Source organism: Mercenaria mercenaria, chromosome 17, assembly GCF_021730395.1.
Source record: "Mercenaria mercenaria strain notata chromosome 17, MADL_Memer_1, whole genome shotgun sequence".
Lineage (NCBI taxonomy): Eukaryota > Metazoa > Mollusca > Bivalvia > Venerida > Veneridae > Mercenaria > Mercenaria mercenaria.
In genome coordinates, this window is record NC_069377.1 from 3878725 (window position 1) to 3901293 (window position 22569).

Here is a 22569-nt window from a genome sequence, read left to right on the forward strand (position 1 = left end):
ATCAAAACGGAATCCTTACATTACCTTAATAATAAGAATCGAGACTATACTATTCAAGGAAAATTTCTCTACCTAACAGAAATGTATTGATCCAATTAGGATAAACTTCGGGATACTTTGAGTGTTTTCGTGCCGGATTGAAAGCTTTCCAACATTCCTAATTGTTTTTGGACGTCTTTATTCTCTTTTTGGAACTGTTTCGTTAATTTCCAGGTAAGGAATTTGGTGTAAAAGTCAACTTTGGTACGTATATTGTTTAACTGAAGTTTCTAGAGAAACAGAAATTAGATCCACGTAGAATAATCCAGGTAATAGATGTCAGTTTGGATTCTGGTATGCCATCTTGTTTTGTACATGTTTTACTGATTGATGCGCTGATAATCCTACGTGTTTTACGCAAATAGGTTCACAGAAAAGGTCAAGGCTAGGTAATGTTTTCTGGAACTTTTGTGTATTTGGCAACTATTTGTTTTACGTACTAAACATGAAAACAAGTTACTGCGTTTTTGACGAGCATCTGTAATATATTTAACACTATGTTCAGCTGTGTGAAAAAAGAAGAATTAAAATAACATTTTTTGGTCCATTCTGCTGCTGTGTTTTGTGACTGTTCAGTGTTTGTTTGTTCTTTCCAGATTTCATTGTTTTGTCTAACAAACCAAGATGTCGGATACTGAAGACCAGTAAGTAGACAAACTGTAACCCATACCTGATTTACCCTTATTATAAAAATCATTTACTGTAATGTTGGTGGTAATGCATGAAATATACACATCTTTATTGTCTGAGCTACCTAACATCAACATTAGTTTAGCTTTTAATATGTAGGAACTTAAGGCTCACAGTACCTTTATATACAGTGATATACAATTTTAGACAAAACCTGTATTGAAATTGAATAAGACACTTAAAGGGAGCATGTGCCCGTACCCCATCAGATCAGTCTGCCTATAGATCAGTTTTATTAACTCACTGCCAATGGTCAGAAACAATTTATACCTTAAAGGAGAGATTAATGAGAAAACCTGTTAAAATTTAATTGTGAAAATGGTTCTTGTTGAATTCAATAAACGTTTTGTTCTTAAGACTAGTTAAGTTGGTATTCATTTTAAAATTTTCAATGTCACATAGCTGAAATTTATTTAAAAATACCCAGTTATATAAAGCTTTAAAATTCCTGAAATATACAACGTTCTAACAGTTCTGCTAATCTTATAGTTTTTGTAAAATACAGACTTTTAATTGTTTGTGACTGGACATATTTTTGTGTAAAATTATTCTTTTTTCATCATTAAAGGTTGTCAGTCACATTTGAGCAACATTTTATGACATTTTTCAGATTTCATATATTCTGTTAGAGATTTACTTAAGGAACAAACTTACCTACTGGAAATATGTATTTGATCACTTTTCGTGAAATTTTGTAATTAACTCCCTTTTAAGAATAAAAGTATTATTTTTAAAAGTGGTATATTTTCTAGTTTTACGTTTGCATTTCATAAATATTAGGATATTTCAACACCCTGAAATAAAAGGCAAGTTTAAAAACAACGTGTAGCTTCATCTGTTTTCAGTCTATCTTGGTTGTACAACAAAGGGAGGTAATAATAATTTAACAAACTTGTATTTCTAATTAATTTTGGCAAAGATATTTACTTATCAATGCAAATATTTAACAACTTAAACACAGTAGTGCTTAAATTCATATTTTTTCTTAGGCAAAATATGTATATTTAATTTCTACATATGCTAAATTAACGCTATGTTGGCTGGGCAACAAGGATAGGAAAATCAAATTTTGAAAATACTTTAAGTGAACACCTGATGTGTGTATTAAGAACTAGGTGAACATAAATAAGTGTAAATGGATACTGATACAAACAGCTTTCCCATCAACAAGAGAAAACTACTGATAAGAGTTTGGCAGTCTAAAAATACCAAAATGTGTCTATAATGAGGATGAAAGCCAGATTGGTAAATGATTACACACTTAACAGTAATAGCTTATCTGTTGTACTTATCTATAGTACTAGTAGCTCATCAGTCATATGTTGTAAATTATACATTGCACGATCATATGTATGTCAGGCAGTACATGTACTGTAGATCGGGTCATTTATGCGTAGTTTTATTCTCATTCGTAACTGCAAAATGAACAATATGTGAATTCAAAACACTCATAAATAGTAAACAGCAGAATGCCAAAAAGCATATTGAGCTGTAAAGTACATTACAACACAGATATGTCTTTCATGTGTTGGTCATGACATTTTGAAATAAAAATTAAAGTTGATGCAGAAATTACCCAGTCAACAGTATTTGCATTACTATACATAATATTGTTATACAAAAGTAACATTTACATACATTTACAAAATTTAATTATAGACCGAGTTACAAAGAAAAGAAACGTTTTATGTAATGCTGTTACCATGGTTTTTCACAACATAATTTTATTTCTTTCGATGCATAAGTTTTAGACTATTAAGTGGCTTGCTTTGCTTACCAGTTTTTATTGGCATAAAAACAACTTTAGGTGGAAAAAGGTTTGACATCCTGGGTGACCCATGCTTAATTTTGTCACTAAAATCAAGGAAAAGATAAATAGAAGTAATCCGGCATCATGCCTGATTGACCCAAGTCTGGACCATAAAAACTGCATCAGTGAGCTCTGAGTGATTTTTCACTGCAGTTCTTAAACTTATATCTTTGATCAGTTTTTAGCTCGACTATTCGAAGAATAAGTAGAGCTATCCTACTCACCACGGCGTCGGCGTCGGCGTCACACCCTGGTTAAGTTTTTCGTACCAGTCCACATTTTGACAAAGTCTTTTGAGATAAAGCTTTGAAACTTTCAACACTTGTTTACCATCACCATGTCCAGTTATAGGCAAGAGTACATAACTCTGTCAAGCATTTTGACTGAATTATGGCCCCCTTTTGACTTAGAAATCTTGGTTAAGTTTTTCGTACCAGTTCATATTTTGACAAAGTCTTTTGAGAAAAAGCTTTGAAACTTTCAACACTTGTTTACCATCACAATGTCCAGTTGTAGGCAAGAGTACATAACTCCATCAAGCATTTTGACTGAATTATGGCCCCTTTTGACTTAGAAATCTTGGTTAAGTTTTTCGTACCAGTTAAATTTTGTGTAAAGTGTTTGACATATGGCTTTGAAACTTTTATATCTTGTTCAGTATAATAGTCTCTATCAATAGGCAAGAGTACGTAACTCTCTCGTCTTTTTTGGCTGAATTATGGCCCTTTTTGAACTTGGAAATTGGTTTTGTTTTATATATGTCCATGTTTTGTCAAGACTATTTGACATTTTGGCTTTTAAACTTTAAACACTTGTTTATCATTATGATTTCCATCTGTAGGCAAGAGTACATAACTCTGACAACTATTTTGACTGAATTATGGCCCTTTTTGGACTTTGAAATTTGTTCAGTTTTTTTTAACAAGTCAGCGTTTTGTCAAAACTATTTGAACTGTGGCTTTGAAACTTTTAACACTAGTTTATCAACATGATTTCCATCTCTAGCCAAGAGTACATAACTCTGTCAACTATTTTGACTGAATTATGGCCCTTTTTGGACTTGGAAATTAGTTAAATTTTTCATATAAGTCCATGTTTTGCCAGACATATAACTTAACATATTTGCCATCATGGTCACACATTGCCAGTTAGTGCAAGACTAATCGAAATCCACAAATATAGGAACATTTTTTGTTTAATCCATTTTTTTGTTTAGTCTGAAAAACTATGGAAATATTTTGACCCCATTCTTCAATCAATTCTTCGAATAGTCGAGCGCGCTGTCATCCGACAGCTCTTGTTTAAAGAGGAATTCTTCAGTTATATTATGGTACTTCTGTTTTGTAAATTTTCAAGCATTTATAGAGTGAAAAGTAAAATCACAGTAAGTTTATAGGCAGCAGTTAATCAGGTGATAGAAAATGGAAAGAAGTCTGCTTGACTTTATATCAAAAGTTCGTAGTCATAAAATCAGACTATTGTTTTTGACGTCTATGGATGTAGCATTTTAGAAAATGAAAATGGCGTCATGTACATCTGGAAGCATCCCTCTGTAAAAAACGGTTGCCACTGCAAAACTACTGTACCTAGTTTTGTACGTATCTAGTTTCAACAGTTTTGCATATGGTCTAAATGACCATTAAATCAGAAAAGGAAATGCATGTATGACATGTAATATTCATATAAAGTAAGATTTTAACTTCACTAAGGTTTGAACAACTTCAGTATTTAACTTCACAGAAAATGACAAAAAAATGAAACCAGTAAAAATTGTAACATATATTAGTGTGCATACTTAGTTTAGCGATTATATTGTATGTATATATTATTGTTGCTACTTTGTCCACCAGAGGCCAGGCTGGAGAAGAGTAAGTACTTGATGTAGTAATACCAGTAGTCTAGAACCTTTTTATTTTCCCCTATTGCCATAGTAACACATAGCTGCAAGTTTAACACATTTCTACAGAGAAAATTATATTCCACAGCCTTAGGCTTGTATACAGTTCCGGAAATAAATAATGCAAAGGATTCTCAGTCTGTAATTATAAAATTATAAGTATGCAGAAGACAGATGGAAGGGGAAAAAAAAACAATTACAGGGTTAAGAGTCAGACAGTGCAGACAAGGGAGATAAATATTGAAGGAAAATTCGCTTCTGCATTGCTTTCTGTAACTTACATTTACTTAAATAAAGTAGAAGTTCGCTTAAATGATAAATATAATGTTAATTTAGGAACCAGGATGCAATTTAATGAAGTATTAAATGTAATTTCTTCCTGAAGTCATTGATACTACACAGAATGTACTTAAAGGTGGATAATCAGATTTTGGCCATGTAACGGATTTGTTTGAAACTTTAGCATCTGATCATTTACACTCATTTATGTTCACTTAACACTTAATACAAATTAGATTTTCACTGGAGGTATTTTTAAAATTTTATTTTCCTATCCTGGTTGCCCAACCAAGATAGAGTTATTTTATCATAAGTATAAATTTGATAAACATACTTTGCCTAAGGAAATGTATAAATATTAGACATATTGTAATATATTTGTAAAATATTTGCATTAAAAATTATGTATTTAGATGGAATTCATTAGAAATGCAAGTTTGAAAAATTATTATTACCTCCCTTTGCCTATCTTGGTTGCGCAACCAAGATAGTTTGGAAATAAATGAATTCAGATGCTACACACAGCTTTAAAACTTGCATTTTGGTTCAACTATTGTTCAATAGTTGATATGTCTATCAAATGCAAATGTAAAACTAGACATTGTATCAAAATAAAAAGAAATACCCAGCTTTTTATATACTTTCATATTAAAGGGGAGTAATTACAAAATTTTATAAAAATAATAAAATATACATTTCAAATATGAATCTAACTCTATGTAATCGGTCTTTTTGTTCCTTAAATAATTCTCTACCAGAATATACAAAAAGTAAAAAATGTCATTAAATGTTGATTAAATGTGATTGACCACCTTTAACCCTTAATTACCCTGCTAAATTTCTTTATCTTTCGATTTGGACAGTACCATCAACTAAAAATGGGTGTTTACCGAAAAGATACTGACTGAGTGGTGAACAGTGCAGATCATGACCAGACTGCATAGATGTGCAGGCTGATCATGATCTACACTGGTCGCAAAGGTAGAACCAATCGTGTTCAGCATGACAAGGGCTAAAATTGTACCATTTTGTAAAGGAGAGAAGTTTTTGGAAAAGCTGTTTTGATCATTTGTTTTAACCGTCTTTCCTAACGCACCTTCATCAGTAAGCAGTGAGTAATGGCTGATAATGAGAAACATACTCAATAAACAAGGCAAGTAGTGCCATAAAAATTATTTCTTCATACCTGCACTGTTGTAACGCTTCAGCCAGATTCTAAACAGAGTTACCGTCAGGAGTTAAAGGTGTTCAGTCACATTTTATGGCATTTTTGATATACATGTATATGTAAGGAACAAAGATACCCTTTACACAGAGTTAGATGTCTATTTGAAATATATATTTAATTGTTTTTATGAAGAAAAAAAAATTAATCAGTTTACCTCCATCATATTTAATGGGGAAAAATATCCTACCCAAAAAGTATTTCAAAAAGCTTGAAAAGAACACCCAATTTTTTTCAGTAGATGTTTAGATGTTAGCATCAGTATAACAAAATGATTTGAATGTGAAAAGATTTTTTCGTTTTTAGGAATGACAAAAAATACGTTTGAAATGAGCCTGTTTATGGACAAAACTTTGCGTATTTTAATATACATTATGTGGCACTTGCCAGTTTAAGGTAAAATAAGACATTTTCTTTGCAGAAACTAGTAAACTTGCTGCTATAGTATTTTATGTCATAAATGATTCTTATTTTATATTTCAGCTGTAGAGAACACTAACAAAATGCATGCAGTTGTAATAGTCTACTGATGTTGAAAATAGATATTCAGACTCATTAATGATTCTTTTATGTAAAGTCTGTTTTGGGTTGAGCACCAATTTCTCATCACTTTTTCAGTTACGAATTAATAGGCAGTTAAAAAAAAACAATGTTCAAGGAACAAATAAGCCTAGGTATTATTTATTTTAGTGATAAACTTTGAACTTAAATCAATTTTGATATATCAACTGTTCCTGGTGGGTGTTAATGATTAATTTGTAGTGAAACAGGTGACTGGCTATTTTGGCAGAAGTTTGTGGAGAAGGGATTAATTTGCAATGATAAAGACTTCAAAACAAATCGGGTTTGACATAATTAACATAGAAGCAGACAAATACAAGAGTCTGAAAATGTATTTTTAGCTTTCTGTAGCTGTAACTTGTTTATTTACGGGTACATGACAGTGTGTGTATTTTCACGTAATTAGGTATAGCAGAACCTTGACAGCAAGTACTGGTGGCATGCGAAAACATCTGTCTTACAGAAGATTTCTGTTCTTGGTTTTTCACTGGAACGTAGATTTCTAGGATTCTTGCTTGGATTTTTTTTTTTTTCGAGTGTGGTAAAATTTTTCCTTTTCTTGTGTGTGTGTGAAAACCAAGATTGATGAGTTTTTTTTTTTTTGATGGGGTATTGTCTGTATAATTGAGCCGCACCATGAAAAAACCAACATAGTGCATTTGCGACCAGCATGGATCCAGACCAGCCTGCGCATCCTCGCAGTCTGGTCAGGATCCATGCTGTTCGCTTTGAAAGCCTGTTGCAATTAGAGAAACAATTAGCGAACAGCATGGATCCTGACCAGACTGCGAGGATGCACAGGCTGGTCTGGATCCATATTGGTCGCAAATGCACTATGTTGGTTTTCTCATGGTGCGGCTCACATATTGTTCTATAGTTACGGGAAATATTTCGTGTATTACCTGTATATTAGACTAGCTCCTAGACTATGATATATTATTTTTCAAATTTTTAATATTGTGAATGTAGCCAGTCTATATCCTATGTCCAATAATATAACAATGAGTTCTCTGAGAAAATCTTTAAAATAGACTGGCATTTGTCACTTTTTCATAAAATAAAAGAAAAATTACAAAAGTCGAAATTTTGTGACAAAGTCTTTATCATCAGTCTAGTGGCTAGTCTAATAGTATATAAAAGGATATTTGAGCCGTGCCATGGGAAAACCAACATAGTGGGTGTGCGACCAGCATGGATCCAGACCAGCCTGCGCATCCGCGCAGTCTGGTCAGGATCCATGCTGTTCGCTAACAGTTTCTCCAGTTCCAATAGGCTTTAAAAGCGAACAGCATGGATCCTGACCAGACTGCGCGGATGCGCAGGCTGGTCTGGATCCATGCTGGTCGCACACCCACTATGTTGGTTTTCCCATGGCATGGCTCATTTGTTCCGGTATAAATATTCAGAGACAGCAGGCTTTTAGTATAAATTTTTAAGATGCTGTGAATGTCTTCTAATACTACAGAATGTCCTACAGACTCTCTGGGCTTTTTAGCTCACCTGAGCACAAAGTGCTCAGGGTGAGGTATTGTGATCGCTCACCGTCCGGCGTCCGTCCGTCCGTCCGTCCGTCCGTCCGTCGTCCGTCCACACTTTCCTTTAAACAACATCTCCTCCTAAACCAACAGGCCAATTTTGATGAAACTTCACAGGGATGTTCCTTGGATGGTCTTCTTTAAAAATTGTTCAAAGAATTGAATTCCATACAGAATTCTGGTTGCCATGGCAACCAAAAGGAAAAACTTTAAAAATCTTCTTCTCAAAAACCAGAAGCCCTAGAGCTTAGATATTTGGTGTGAAGCATTGCCTAGTGGACCTCTACCAGTTTTGTTCAAATCATGACCCTGGGGTCAAAATTGACCCCGCCCCAGGGGTCACTTGATTTTATATAGGAAAATCTTAAAAAATCTTCTTCTCATAAACAAGAAGTCCTAGAGCTTAGATATTTGACATGTAGCATTGCATAGTGGACCTCTACTAAAGTTGTTCAAATCATGACCCCGGGGTCAAAATTGACCCCACCCCAGGGGTCACTTGATTTTACATATGAAAATCTTCAAAAAATTTCTAAAAATAAACTAGAAGGCCTAGAGCTTAGATATTTGACATGTAGCATTGCCTATTGGACCTCTACAAAATTTGTTTAAATCATGTCCCCCAGGGTCAAATTTGACCCCGCCCCAGGGGTCACTTGATTTTACATAGGAAAATCTTAAAAAATCTTCTTCTCAAAAACCAAAAGCCCTAGAGCTTAGATATATGGTGTGAAGTATTGCCTAATGGACTTCTAGCAAGTTTGTTCAAATCATGACCCCGGGGTCAAAATTGACCCCGCCCCAGGGTTTACTTGATTCTACATAGGAAAATCTTAAAAAATCTTCTTCTCAAAAAGCATAAGCCCTGGAGCTTTGATATTTGACAAGTGGCATTGCCTAGTGGACATCTACTACAGTTATTTCAAATCATGACCCAGGGGTCAAAATTGACCCCGCCCCAGGGATCACTTGATTTTACATAGGAAAATCTTCAAAAAAAAAAAATCTAAAAATAAACCAGAAGGCCTAGAGCTTAGATATTTGACGTGTAGCATTGCCTAGTGGACCTCTACTAAATTTGTTCAAATCATGACCCCGGGGTCAAAATTGACCCCGCCCTAGGGGTCACTTGATTTTACATATGAAAATTTCTAAAAATAAACCAGAAGGCCTAGAGCTTAGATATTTGACATGACATTGTAGCATGGCCTAGTAGACTTCTACAAAAAAATTTCAAATCATGACCCCTGGGGTTAAATTGGCTCCACCCTATGGGGTTACTTGATTGTACATAGAAAAATCTTTAAAATTTTCTAAAAAAAACAACAGAAGGCCTAGAGCTTAGATATTTGACATGTAGCATTGCCTAGTGGACCTCTACAAAAATTGTTCAAATCTTGACTCCCCCTCCCCCAACGCAGGGTCAAATTTACCCAGCCCCAGGGTTACTTGATTGTACATAGGGAAATCTTCATAAATTTGCTAAAAATAAACCAGAAGGCCTAGATCTTGTTCAAGTAAGCAACTCTACTCAGGTGAGCGATATAGGGCCATCATGGCCCTCTTGTTTATTATATGCAAGAATGTTTCTTGAATAGACAATATGGTCATGTAATGGATTCTTTCTTTATTCTTTGATAATTTTATAAAGCTAGAATGCCTTGTTAAAAAAAAAGTATTTTTAGTTGAACAAAATGAATTTTATCAAAATTAGGTGGTTTTTTTTATAGAGGAACAGAAATGCCTAGTAGATAAAATGGGTTTCTTTGTAGTGGAACAAAATTAATAAAAAAAATGTCATAAACAAGATTTTGTTCCTTTGTAGTTGAACAAAAATTTCTCGTTTCTTTGCAGTAGAGCAAAATGTCTCGAAGAGAAATGGGTTTCTTTGTAACGGAAAAAATGTCAAATTGTGTGTCTGTCCACAGGCGCTTGAAGCTCTGTCAATAGATATAATGCATTACCATATCCCACCCACCTAATATACTATGAAATAGTACAGGTTGGCAAGTAAATCTTGTCTTTTTTTATCAATTTTTATCGACTGATAAATCGAACCACAAGGCAACTACCAAGGAAAACACCCTTTCAAATAGTAAAATAATCATTCCTCTTATGGGACGCTGAGCACATCTAGTGAGAAACATACCCAAGTCGTACATTTCATTCGTTATCTTACACTATCGAAATTGCCGTACTGGTATTCCGCCATACCTTCTCCAGCTTCCGGTTTTAAAATTCGAGGTGACTCACTTCTAAGAAAAACCTAAATTCACCGATAACAATTCGTATCGAACAACAGTGGTGATTAAAGAATTATAAAACGCCAATTTGTAAACCATCCGAGCTGAATACAGTCAATAAAACTTTTATTTACTTTGGAAATCCCCAACGGTTTCAAGGAACTGTGACGTAATGTTCGTGACGTCATAACAGCCTTGGGATGAAGAGGTTCTGCCGTGTGGTTATTTTATCGAGATAAGCGACGACGGAAACCTAGCATTTTAGTAGTTCTATGTATCATTTTCAATTTTACCGTTTTCATTGCTGTTGTATTAAAATATATGTAATACTTAATGTTTGATCGCTAAACTTTCAATATATTAAAAAACAAAGACAAATATCAAACAGGGAATGCCACGCACCAAAAACGCAGCCTCCTCAAAACAAAACCCACAGCACGCAGACGCGTGCACCACACGCACAAACACACACACACACACACACACACACACACAGCCAACAAATTAGGACAAAAAGAACACACACACACACACACACACACAAAGCCAACACAACAAGTCATACTTTGTTGGTTTATTTGTAAATCTTAACAACATATACATCTAACGAAAACGTTTCTCTAAACGAAATGGGGATCGGAAGGCACTTTTTGAAAAAACCCACCACCCATATTTTTAGTTTTTTATTTTCCTCCAACCCCACTACCCATGATTTTTAATTTTCCTCCAACCCCACTACCCATAGTTATGAATTTTCCACTAACCCACCACCATAATTATTAGATATACGAAAATCAAAACATAAAGAGGTATTATTGTTATAACCAATGACGGAAGCATTTACCGTTTTCCCTTTCTATATCTCAAAAACATCAAAGAGTCACAAATGCTTCATTCCGCTTCGAAAATTTGCCGCTAGAATAGAAACATGTTTAAAATACCCCTCACACCAGATTTATTTTAAGCACGTTTCCTAAAACATGTACGTTTACCACTTCCGACTTTTAAGTTTGTTTGTTTTGGGTTTAACGCCGTTTTTCAACAGTATTTCAGTTATGTAACGGCGGGCAGTTAACCTAACCAGTGTTCCTGGATTCCGTACCAGTACAAACCTGTTCTCTGCAAGTACGAAGTAACTGCCAACTTCCAACAGCATTTCAGTTATGTAACGGTGGGCAGTTAACCTAACCAGTGTTCCTGGATTCTGCACCAGTACAAACCTGTTGCCAACTCTCCCACATGAATCAGAGGTAGAGGACATACGCTCCACCCGGGTATCGAACTCACGACCCCGCGATCCGTAGACCAAGGCTCTCCCTATTGAGCTAAGTGGGCGGGCTCCGACTATTAAGAACTCTAATAAAAGATATTATAAATTCAGACATTTCAGAGCCTGTAACGGACGTAAACGCGAAAATATAACGCCAATACGCTATTTACTATAAGCACCGAAGGAGCATCGTGGAATGCACGTGCTGTTTTCCCGCCAAAATACAAAGAAGAAACGTCTGCTTCCGGTTCTAACAAGAAATCCATCGGCCCGATATTTACGCATATTTAAACAGGATTTTTATTCGTAAAGGCTGATTATTTTATTATTCACGTTTCCATCTTAACGTTCACATTGTAGGTGTGTTCAACTAAACATCAGAAAATGTGCCGAACAACATACAAAAATGTATATATATCGAACCAGCCAAGTCGAGTCGTTAAAACATACATTGTATCATGCCCTGACGCCGACAAGACTTGTCATTCCTTTGGACATGATTCAATGAAAATTTAGTCACCCGTTTTTAGAATAATGATTTCACGCAGTACATGTTTAGTAAACTTGTGTTAAAGGCACTGACCACCAGATCGTACGACAAAAAAAAAATAGATATCGGAAAGTTATTGCTGTATATTTCTTAAAGTTTTAAAACTTAGTTACTGACAGATTATGTTATAAAAACACGTAAGAATCAGTTGTTTTTGCGATTTTTCCATTCAAAAATCGGGATTCTGGAGGTTAACAGTCTTAATCATAAAAGCTTTACATTTATTTAACGACCGTTCGCGCATATTCTTCCATGGTGTACTGGTCAAGACCGCAGGAAAATTTTTATTGCCGCGGCGGTTCGGGTTTGATTTCCAACTCGAGCATGTTTTCTCTCACTCTCTCTCTCTTGATTTGGCATTTTAAGACAGATTAGAAAGAAAAACTCATGTTCTGATGTTCAAAATATGACCACACTCCAAGTGAAAATCTCGAGGTCAGTGTCTTTAAATGGCTAAACGCGAAAGTAACAACTTTCAGGAGTTCTTTTTGGCCACATACTATTTAACATATAACGGAAATAATTAAGGCAGGTTATGTATATGTTTAGGGAAAGAAATTAAATATTTCGCAAGTCAAAAATTCTTTTTACGATGCTGGCTTTGTCATTAATACTTTTATGATAGGTCTATCTATCATTTGCTTTAATCTGGAGGCAAGATATGATTTGAAATCAAATGAACACGTGGCTTTTGTTTTTTATCATGATCAACATAAATCATTCAAGTATTTTAAAGAAATTGATGTTCGCGATTTTTGCAGTTTAACTTTTCATTGATACATAAGCGATTTAACAGAACAATTCGACACCGCGTGTGCAACAGCTTAATAGTTCAAATCCATGTTAGACCACGTATTAGCAAATAAAACTTCTGCATAATACTGCAGTAAATATGATTGTGTGCGACATTAGTGACTTCCCATAATTATAAATGAGAATGTCTGTCGGGAATATTATGATGTGGGTTTTCTTAGCGACTTACATGTTTCTTGTAAAGAAAAAGTTTCCGAATCGGCAAATGCTTCGCAAATATATTGAAATACCTGAGTCAGATATGGATGATGACGATAATTTACGTCGGCATCGGATAATGAAATCGGTACCATTCATTTATTAACATATAAACATATATTTTGTACGGCTGTTTAAAGTATTTTTGTGTGCATGGACTAATTCGACTAATTTTAGGGAAAAGTGATCTTCATGCAAAGAATTTTTACTCAATTCTCGCATCTTTCCGTTTCGGCCTGCCTCAATACCCGTCACGTGCCAGTCAGAATACACGAGTGCGAATGAAAAAGAAGTAACAATCGGTCTCCACAGATTTTATTGACTATAGGCTACACAAGTGCGAGATATAATCGATGGCACGATTCTATTACATCAGGAAATGTTGATTGACATACTTTCGGCGATTAAGGATGCTGTACGCATCATCCAGACTCCGAATTCAACGAAAAAAATGAAATATTTAATGAACAGAAATAATAAAAAGAAAGATCATATTTTTTTAGATCGGTGATGTCAAAATTGCATTCCATGTATCGCAGTCAGTAAAGTAGCGATTTGTCGTTAAAAAGAAAGGAAAATGTACGTAATTAATTAAGAGAGGTGATCAAACACCTACCCACACCCCATATTTTTTTGTATTTTTACAATCAACCCACCACCTATAAAGACGATTTTTGTGAGGACCACCACCCATAATTGTGATTTTCTGATAGACCCCACCACTCGTAATTATGATTTTCCGATGGACCCCACCACCCGTCAATAAAAATTCTTCTGTGAGAATTATGGTATTCTATGTAATGAAAATAAATCTGTAATAAAAAAAGTCGCAAATGTCAGATGTGGTGCATATTTCACAGACGTGTATGTCTAGTGAAATTAGATCTATACATTTTGAACGAAAATTATTCAAGATATAAATATATTTAACAATGCTTTTACTTCAAATATATGACAAAATGCATGATTTGCCGTTTTAACTTTAAAAATATAGCGGGGGACAATATACCTCTTTACCACGCCTGCGTACAATGAAAAAGTTTCCAGCTACGCGCCTCAGTTGCTGTTAGATATTTTTCTCCATGACATTTACATAATTATGCTCTCCAATATTTTTTTTCTAATTTCTTGTTAATTTATCCAAGAAGTAATTCAGTGATATACATTCCAGCGGTCTGAGTAACGATAATTTCCAGAGCATCAACTTTTTTTCACAGGATACACAAAACTGAATAATAAACCCTTGACGGGCCTCAATGGTTTCATTTCATTACTGACGTAGATAACAAATGACGTCACATACATATAGTACTTGGAAATTGTTGCAGCCATGTTTATAATGTCATTTGCGATAAAATGTGATAAATGGACTTTGAAAATAACTATGTTATTGGAGATTTCGTGTAAAACATATTCATGATAACTCGGATATTCAGCTTCTAAAATGTGTCAGGTACTGTACACTTTACACTCTTATTAAAATTGCTGTATGTTTCAAACCAGGGGTAGCAATAAATGTTCTTTCTGTTCCACAACGACCAGTATATAAATGACGCTATGTCCAGTTTTTACGAGTTGAACAACTGCTCATCCTTCCTTGTTCGTAGACATTTTGGGATGAAAGATTCTTAACTTAATTTGTTGCTAAGCGATATATTCTCTCCGATTGACCGGAAGTTAGATACGGAATGGCCGAATACCAGAACATTTTATGTAATTTATTTGCTATATGTGTATTCTATAAATGAAATCAGTCATAGACGTATAAGTACGTACAAAATTTATTTCTTTCTCTTTGGAATGGTGTATCATAGACATAATTCCAACGTCATTTGCCTTCAAAATCGCCGTTTTAAAAATCGAATCGAGCCGTGAAGTTGCCAACCTGGATCTCTTTCAGAGATCTACGATCTCTTCAAGAGATCTAACCTGCATATATATTTTATTGATTGAGCTTCAGACACCCGTGGTCTGTCTGATAGCAACATAGGTGCCTTTGTAGTAATTCATGTACAACATCTTTTGGACATGTTATAAGTTCTTCTTTTATAATACAAGAATGTCCCCTAAACTAGTGAACAAAATAATAATAGGTTTGCTGTAATTACACTGGTACAAAGGATTTCTTGTCATAAAGTAAGAATACTTTGCAGTAGCTGTATTTCTATGTGGTAAAAAAATAAATGCTTGATTGATTGATTCTTTTATTTCCTCCATTCTTGAAGAGCATAAAAGGTCTATGCACTAATTTCAGAACATTCTGTAGTCACAATAAGCTTCAGTCAAAAATCTACTTTCAGTCAAATATTTTTAGGTTAACTGCATTTGTAATTTTGTAGACAAGAGTCATATGAGCCTTGCCATGAGAAAACCAACATAGTGGGTTTGCGACCAGCAAGGATCCAGACCAGCCTGCGCATCTGCGCAGTCTGGTCAGGATCCATGCTGTTCGCTAACAGTTTCTCCAATTCCAGTAGGCTTTAAAAGCGAACAGCATGGAGCCTGACCAGACTGCGCGGATGCGCAGGCTGGTCTGGATCCATGCTGGTCGCATACCCACTGTGTTGGTTTTCTCATGGCATGGCTCATATGTATGTTTTTAAAAAGTCGTGCTTCATAACTATCTGCTGGTTATGCTTTTGAGATAGATTTCTTAATTTTTATTACTGTTTTTAATTTATGAGACATTGTGTTCCCAGAGTGTTAGCAAACAGTAAAACCAGTCTAAATGTTTTCTGGTCTATAGAAATAATTGACCAACAAGCCATAAATAAGATCATTATTACATGACATCAGAAATAAATTTTCATATTTTTGTCTTCAAATTTTCACTGTGCAGACTACTATAGTGAAAATTAAACACTTGCGAAAATTTCTGCCTTTACAGTATAAGTGTTACAGTAAAAAACATTATGTTAACAAATGATGGTAATTGTTCATCCTGTTTTTTAATATATTTGATTTGCAATGTGCCAAAAAGGTCGCTTTGAATGCTTTTTTACCGCTTTTCCAGTTTGAAAAGCTTTTTAAATTTTAGGGTGAAAGGCTTTCAAGGTCAAGTCAAAAATAAGGAAAAGAAAGTGATGCCACTGAAGCAAAATAATAGTTTGTAAATGTTTTATTTTCTTGCAGAGGGGAAACTTTTCACACATTTGAAGAGCAGCAGAAACGTAAAGAACAGAAGTTAGCTGATGAGATGGAGGAATACAAGGCAATGAGACAAGCCGAGAAGGAAAAAGAGTCCGGTGACATCGAGGAACTCAAACGTAAAAGGGTATGATAGTGTGAAATTATTGATATTTCTGTGGGACGAATTCCACGAATTTCTCAAATACCGTACATCAGTCCATATTAAATGTCAGCGTATACAGATACAATTCTCATTTAATTGATCTTCAGAATTTGAAATCAGCAGATTTGTGCCCCTATGAAATAGCAATTGTCGCTAGAAATCAGCAAAATTCTTGGCCTCTTCTCTCGTACCCTCGTGGCGAATGATTCCATCAGGAATGAGGTGTCGAGAGTGATTAATATAAGTTGTAGAACTTCCTTCACAATCGACCTAAAATAAATTATGTATAAACTAACTGTAGGTTTTTAGATACATGTCCGAGCATGCAGCGTTATAAAGTATTTTTAGCACAATATTGTATATACATCATTGACAGATATCAGATCAATAGGTTATGCTGCAGTTGAGATTAATTGATATAAATCTCTATGGCATGGCAGTACTTCATTCACATGTTTTTAGCTCACCTGTCACATAGTGACAAGGTGAGCTTTTGTGATCACGCAGCATCCATCGTCCGTCCGTGCGTGTGTGCGTTCGTGCATGCGTGCGTGCGTGCGTAAACTTCAGCTTGTGACCACTCTAGAGGTCACATTTTTCATGGGATCTTTATGAAAGTTGGTCAGAATGTTCACCTTGATGATATCTAGGTCAAGTTCGAAACTGGGTCACGTGCCTTCAAAAACTAGGTCAGTAGGTCTAAAAATAGAAAAATCTTGTGACCTCTCTAGAGGCCATATATTTCACAAGATCTTCATGAAAATTGGTCAGAATGTTCACCTTGATGATATCTAGGTCAAGTTCGAAACTGGGTGACATGCCTTCAAAAACTAAGTCAGTAGGTCTAAAAATAGAAAAACCTTGTGACCTCTCTTGAGGCCATATATTTCACAAGATCTTCATGAAAATTGGTCAGAACGTTCACCTTGATGATATCTAGGCCAAGTTCGAAAGTGGGTCAGCTGCGTTCAAAAACTAGGTCAGTAGGTCAAATAATAGAAAAACCTTGTGACCTCTCTAAAGGCCATATTTTTCATGGGATCTGTATGAAATTGGTCTGAATGTTCATCTTGATGATATCTAGGTCAAGTTTGAAACAGGGTCATGTGCGATCAAAAACTAGGTCAGTAGGTCTAAAAATAGAAAAAGCTTGTGACCTCTCTAGAGGCCATACTTATGAATGGATCTCCATAAAAATTGGTCAGAATGTTCATCTTGATGATATCTAGGTCAAGTTCGAAACTGGGTCACGTGCCCTCAAAAAGTAGGTCAGTAGGTCAAATAATGAAAAAACGTTGTGACCTTTCTAGAGGCCATATTTTTCATGGGATCTGTATGAAAGTTGGTCTGAATGTTTATCTTGATGATATATAGGTCAAGTTCGAAACTGGGTCAACTGCGATCAAAAACTAGGTCAGTAGGTTTTAAAATAGAAAAACCTTGTGACCTCTCTAGAGGCCATACCCTTGAATGGATCTTCATGAAAATTGGTCAGAATGTTCACCTTGATGATATCTAGGTCAAGTTTGAAACTGGGTCACATGCCATAAAAAACTAGGTCAGTAGGTCAAATAATATAAAAAACATTGTGACCTCTAGAAGGCCATACTTTTCATGGGATCTGTATGAAAGTTGGTCTGAATGTTCATCTTGATGATATCTAGGTCAAGTTTGAAACTGGGTCAACTGCGGTCAAAAACTAGGTCAGTAGGTTTAAAATTAGAAAAATCTTTTGACCTATCTAGAGGCCATACTTTTCAATGGATCTTCATGAAAATTGATCTGAATGTTCACCTTGATGATATCTAGGTCACTTTCGAAACTGGGTCACATGCGGTCAAAAACTAGGCCAGTAGGCATAAAAATAGAAAAACCTTGTGACCTCTCTAGAGGCCATATTTTACATGAAAATTAGTGAGAATGTTCACCTTGATGATATCTAGGTAAAGTTCAAAACAGGGTCACGTACCTTCGAAAACTAGGTCAATAGGTCAAATAATAGAAAAACCTTGTGACCTCTCTAGAGACCAAATTTTTCAATGGATCTTCATGAAAATTAGTCAGAATTTTTATCTTGATAATATCTAGGTCAAGTTCAAAACTGGGTCACATGAGCTCAAAAACTAGGTCACTATGTCAAATAATAGAAAAAACGAAGTCATACTCAAAACTGGGTTATGTGGGAAGAGGTGAGCGATTCAGGACCATCATGGTCCTCTTGTTTCTTAAACAGACACATATGTGCACTTATATTAAAATAATAATACATTTCATTTTGACTAAAATAATTCCAACATTTTTAACAAAGTGAAAGCACTTAATTTTAGAAGATTGTAATAGATACTCAAACAAAGGCAAACAACTATAAGTTTGCTCATCATTGATTTCAGAAAGAGAGACAGGCAGAGAGAGCAGAAGAAGAAAAAAGATTGGCAGAGCAGAGAAGGGAAGAAGAAGCTCGCAGGAAAGTTGAAGAGGTAAAGTTTTATTTGTTGCTTTACCAAATAGATGATGAGTAACTGTTGTTAATTAAGAAATAATATATCTCATCCAGTGATTTGTCGTTGAATAAATCATTGTTTGGAGTTCAGATGTGAAGGAATTATATCACGAGGGGCAGCCCGAGTGATATAATAATACGCATCTGAACGACAATGATTTATTCAAGAGCAAATCACTTATTGAGATATATTATTTCGATTCTAACACGTTACCAAGGATTTTTAAGTACATCCTTGATGACATTCATTAAAAATTTGCCCGTTTTCAATTGGTTTCTTTTCCAGCGCGCCGCTATGCCGTTTGACGCCATGACGTAATAATTGTGACGTCAGAACAGTGATTTGTTGTATAATAATTCACTGTTTTCTGCCTTCTTTGTTTAATAGGAAAATGAATCGGATCATGTTAGAATGAATGTTTTAATTCAAAAACAAACAAAAACCGATGATATTGCTGCACACATAGACTGGTCATTACAGTCAAGTAAAGACAAATGATCAGTTTTCAGCATTTCGTGAATATTTCTGCTCTCAAAACATCTTGAATGGTCAATTCATGAACTTCTGATCTGCAAATACAGGCCTTTTTTTATGCTGATTTTAGGGCCGAAATTCGGCCCCATTCCCAAATCTAAAAAGTATACTTTTTTCTCCACCTTGGCCAAAAATTCCCCATGCAAAAAAAAAATGAAATTAGTTTTGATTTTCAGTCCTGATTTTAACAACTTTCCAGCAAATATATTCCTCCAAACAATGATTTCGCGACGTAAATTTCCCCTCCAAAAGGGACCTGGTACCCTTCCCCAAATTTACAAAAAAAGGGCTGAAATATATCCACTTATACAGTATTCATTTGTACTGAGTATTTCAGAAATAGATTTTAACTTGTCCCAAAATCTTTTGTAACCTCAAAATGGCATAAATACCAAAATTGGTATTTCGTGTTTTGACCCAACAGTTATAAAATGATCATTATGATATGTAAGTTTTGTTTTGTGCTTAATAAAACGAAAAAAAGAAGTTATTTAAAGGGAATGGAGAAATGTTATACGGGTATGTGGTCATCTAGATGTTAAGAATCTTAAGGGAGATGGTTATACTTTTACTATATTTTATAAAGATAACAGTTTTTGAATATGTTTATTTTTGATAAAAAGTAGAAATAAAATACATTGTAAAGACAGAAAACTATCCTCATTTACAGGAAGAAAGAAAAAAGAAGAGGGCTGAGGAGGAAGAAAAGAGAAGACGGGAGAAGGAACGAAGAAGGTTGGAGGCTGAAAAAAGAAAAGGTCCAAAAACCCCAAACTTCACAATTGTAAAGAAAGAGGGAGGTGATGAAACTGAAGAGGTAAGTGTTGTTTTTTTTTTTGTCCACGTAAAGAATACAGAACTTTGTCAGTTAACAATTTAACTTTGGCCTTTGACAGTGAATTATAGACTCGCATGTCTTAAGAGTTAGCACAGCGAGTTTACACTAATCTGTTATACTCTGGTATATACAATCAGGTTGAGGGTAAACAGACTGTCTTTACCTAAGTCAACACAGATTCAGCTGATAATCAGGTTCACCAACAAGCACTCAAATGAACCGCGCCATGAGAAAACCAACATAGTGCGTTTGTGACCAGCATGGATCCAGACCAGTCTGTGCATCCGCAGAGAAACCGTTAGCTAACAGCATGGATCCTGACCAGACTGCGCGGATGCGCAGGCTGATCTGGATCCATGCTGGTCGCAAATGCACTATGTTGGTTTTCTCTTGGTGCATCTCAAATATGCTTTTACTCATTATTTACTCTGGAGGTTGAACAGAATCTAAGTACACACTCTTTCAGCCTGTACTTACGTGCACTCTGTTTACTACAAATTACTTTTAGCTCACCAAAGCACAACATGCACAGGGTGAGCTATTGTGATAACTCGCTGTCAGTGTCCATACCGCTCATGCCCATTAACCATTTCCTTCAAGCAACATCTCCACTGAAATTTTGTGGAAGACGATGAAAGGCTTTGACGTTTCTTGGGAATCCCTTGTTTTGTTTTTAAAAAGTTTAACAGAAATGTTCCTTGAGTGACCCTCTACCAAGAGTATTCAAATTATTCTGATTTGTCAAAAAAATGGCTGCTAGAGACATGATCACTTTTCCCTATATAAATAAAGAGCACCTGTTAACAAAGACCTTGTTGACAAAGTAATAATTATTCTGTTCTTTTATAGTAAGATTTTCTTCAAAATGTCACAGGAATAACAACTTATGGAAGCATTTAGTTCAGAAAATGTTTCTCTGGAGTTAATTGATAGTCACAAAACATTATTCCAAATATTTTAAAAGCATAACAAATTCACAAAATATACTAGATGTTTACAATTTTATCTACTCACCTCCCTAAACTGAACTGATAAATCTCACCATTTTAAAGAGGATGGTTAGTGACTCTTCTAAATCTGTCATTTAAATACTCACAGGAGGAGAAGAAATCTCCACAAAAGACAAAAGAGGAGCTGGAGAAGGCTAAGAAAGCTGCCCTCGCCTCGAGGATAACACCCCTCGCTGACATCTCCAGCATGAGTACTGACCAGCTGACCGAGATTGCCAAAGATTTACATGAACAGATCAGAAAACTTGTCACGTACATGTATGACACGGAGGAAAGGTTCAAGAGACAGCAGTATGATGTAAGTTATAGTGTAGATTCTGTGTTTCTGATGGCAGCCTTATCCAAGTTGTTAACCTGCCAAAATTTTAAAATGGACTGGTCTATCATTCAGTTTGGGCAGTACCATTTATTATTCGAAGGGCTATTCAATGAAAATTTATTGACTGAGTAGCGAACAGTACAGACCATGATCAGCCTGCACTGGTCGCAAAGGCAGAATCACTTGCCAATAGCAGGCTAAAGGTTAAGTATATGTGACTTGTAACTGGTTTGATTACATACACTTTTTTAAACACTGTTAAGTTACACTGGAACATCAAACATCGAATTTTTCCATATTAAGATGTTAATTTGATATCAGTTGTGTTCATTTTAGCATGCTATCATGTTAAATGTTTCAGTACTGATGATTTAGGTAAAATAAAAGGTGTAAATAAGAATGTGATAAAAAGATTGTTAGCTTTACAGTGAGGTGTTTGCGCTTGTTCTTTCACAGAGCTTAGGGAAGGTAGATGGTTCTATCTAAGTCCCTGTCTGTAATGAAATAATGCCCAGAGAAGCCCCTGGGGTCTTTCTCCAGCATCAGAAGCCAGAAAATTGCCATATATGACCTAAGTTCTATTGGTGTGGTGTTAAACCCAACAAAAACAAAAGATGCTCGTTCACAAAGAACTTGTGCATATTTCTCAATGCAAATGTAATAGCCAATTAATATTTTTGGAAACAGTGCTTGTTAATACTCACGCCTAAGTTGTGGGTCATACATGAGTATTAGGAAACATAAAACCATCAAACTTCATGAAGTTTGCTCCTTAAATTAATTATGCCCCCCTTCGAAGAAGGAGGGGTATATTGTTTTGCAAATGTTGGTCGGTCAGTCGGTCGGAATGTAGACCAATCCGTTTCCAGATGATAACTCAAGAACACTTGGGCCTAGGATCATGAAAGTTGATAGGGAGGTTGGTCATCACCAGCAGATTACCCCTATTGATTTTGAGGTCTGTA

General features: G+C 35.3%; 1 protein-coding gene across 6 annotated transcripts in view; it reads left to right on the forward strand.

The window, feature by feature from the left end:
* Positions 1-22569, forward strand: part of LOC123537158 (troponin T, skeletal muscle-like) — a 44636-nt gene continuing 22067 nt past the window's right edge. For 2 of the 6 annotated variants that reach the window (XM_045320737.2, XM_045320738.2), the window contains exons 1-7: positions 1-213; positions 636-683; positions 4390-4407; positions 16243-16384; positions 18793-18879; positions 20108-20254; positions 21374-21583. In XM_045320737.2, the coding sequence (XP_045176672.1) occupies positions 664-683; positions 4390-4407; positions 16243-16384; positions 18793-18879; positions 20108-20254; positions 21374-21583 (624 nt within the window). In that variant the 5' untranslated portion in view covers positions 1-213; positions 636-663. Of the gene's footprint in view, positions 214-635; positions 684-4389; positions 4408-7023; positions 7043-16242; positions 16385-18792; positions 18880-20107; positions 20255-21373; positions 21584-22569 lie in introns of those variants that run through there. The other 4 variants (XM_045320741.2, XM_045320739.2, XM_045320740.2 and 1 more) reach the window with 4 other exon arrangements.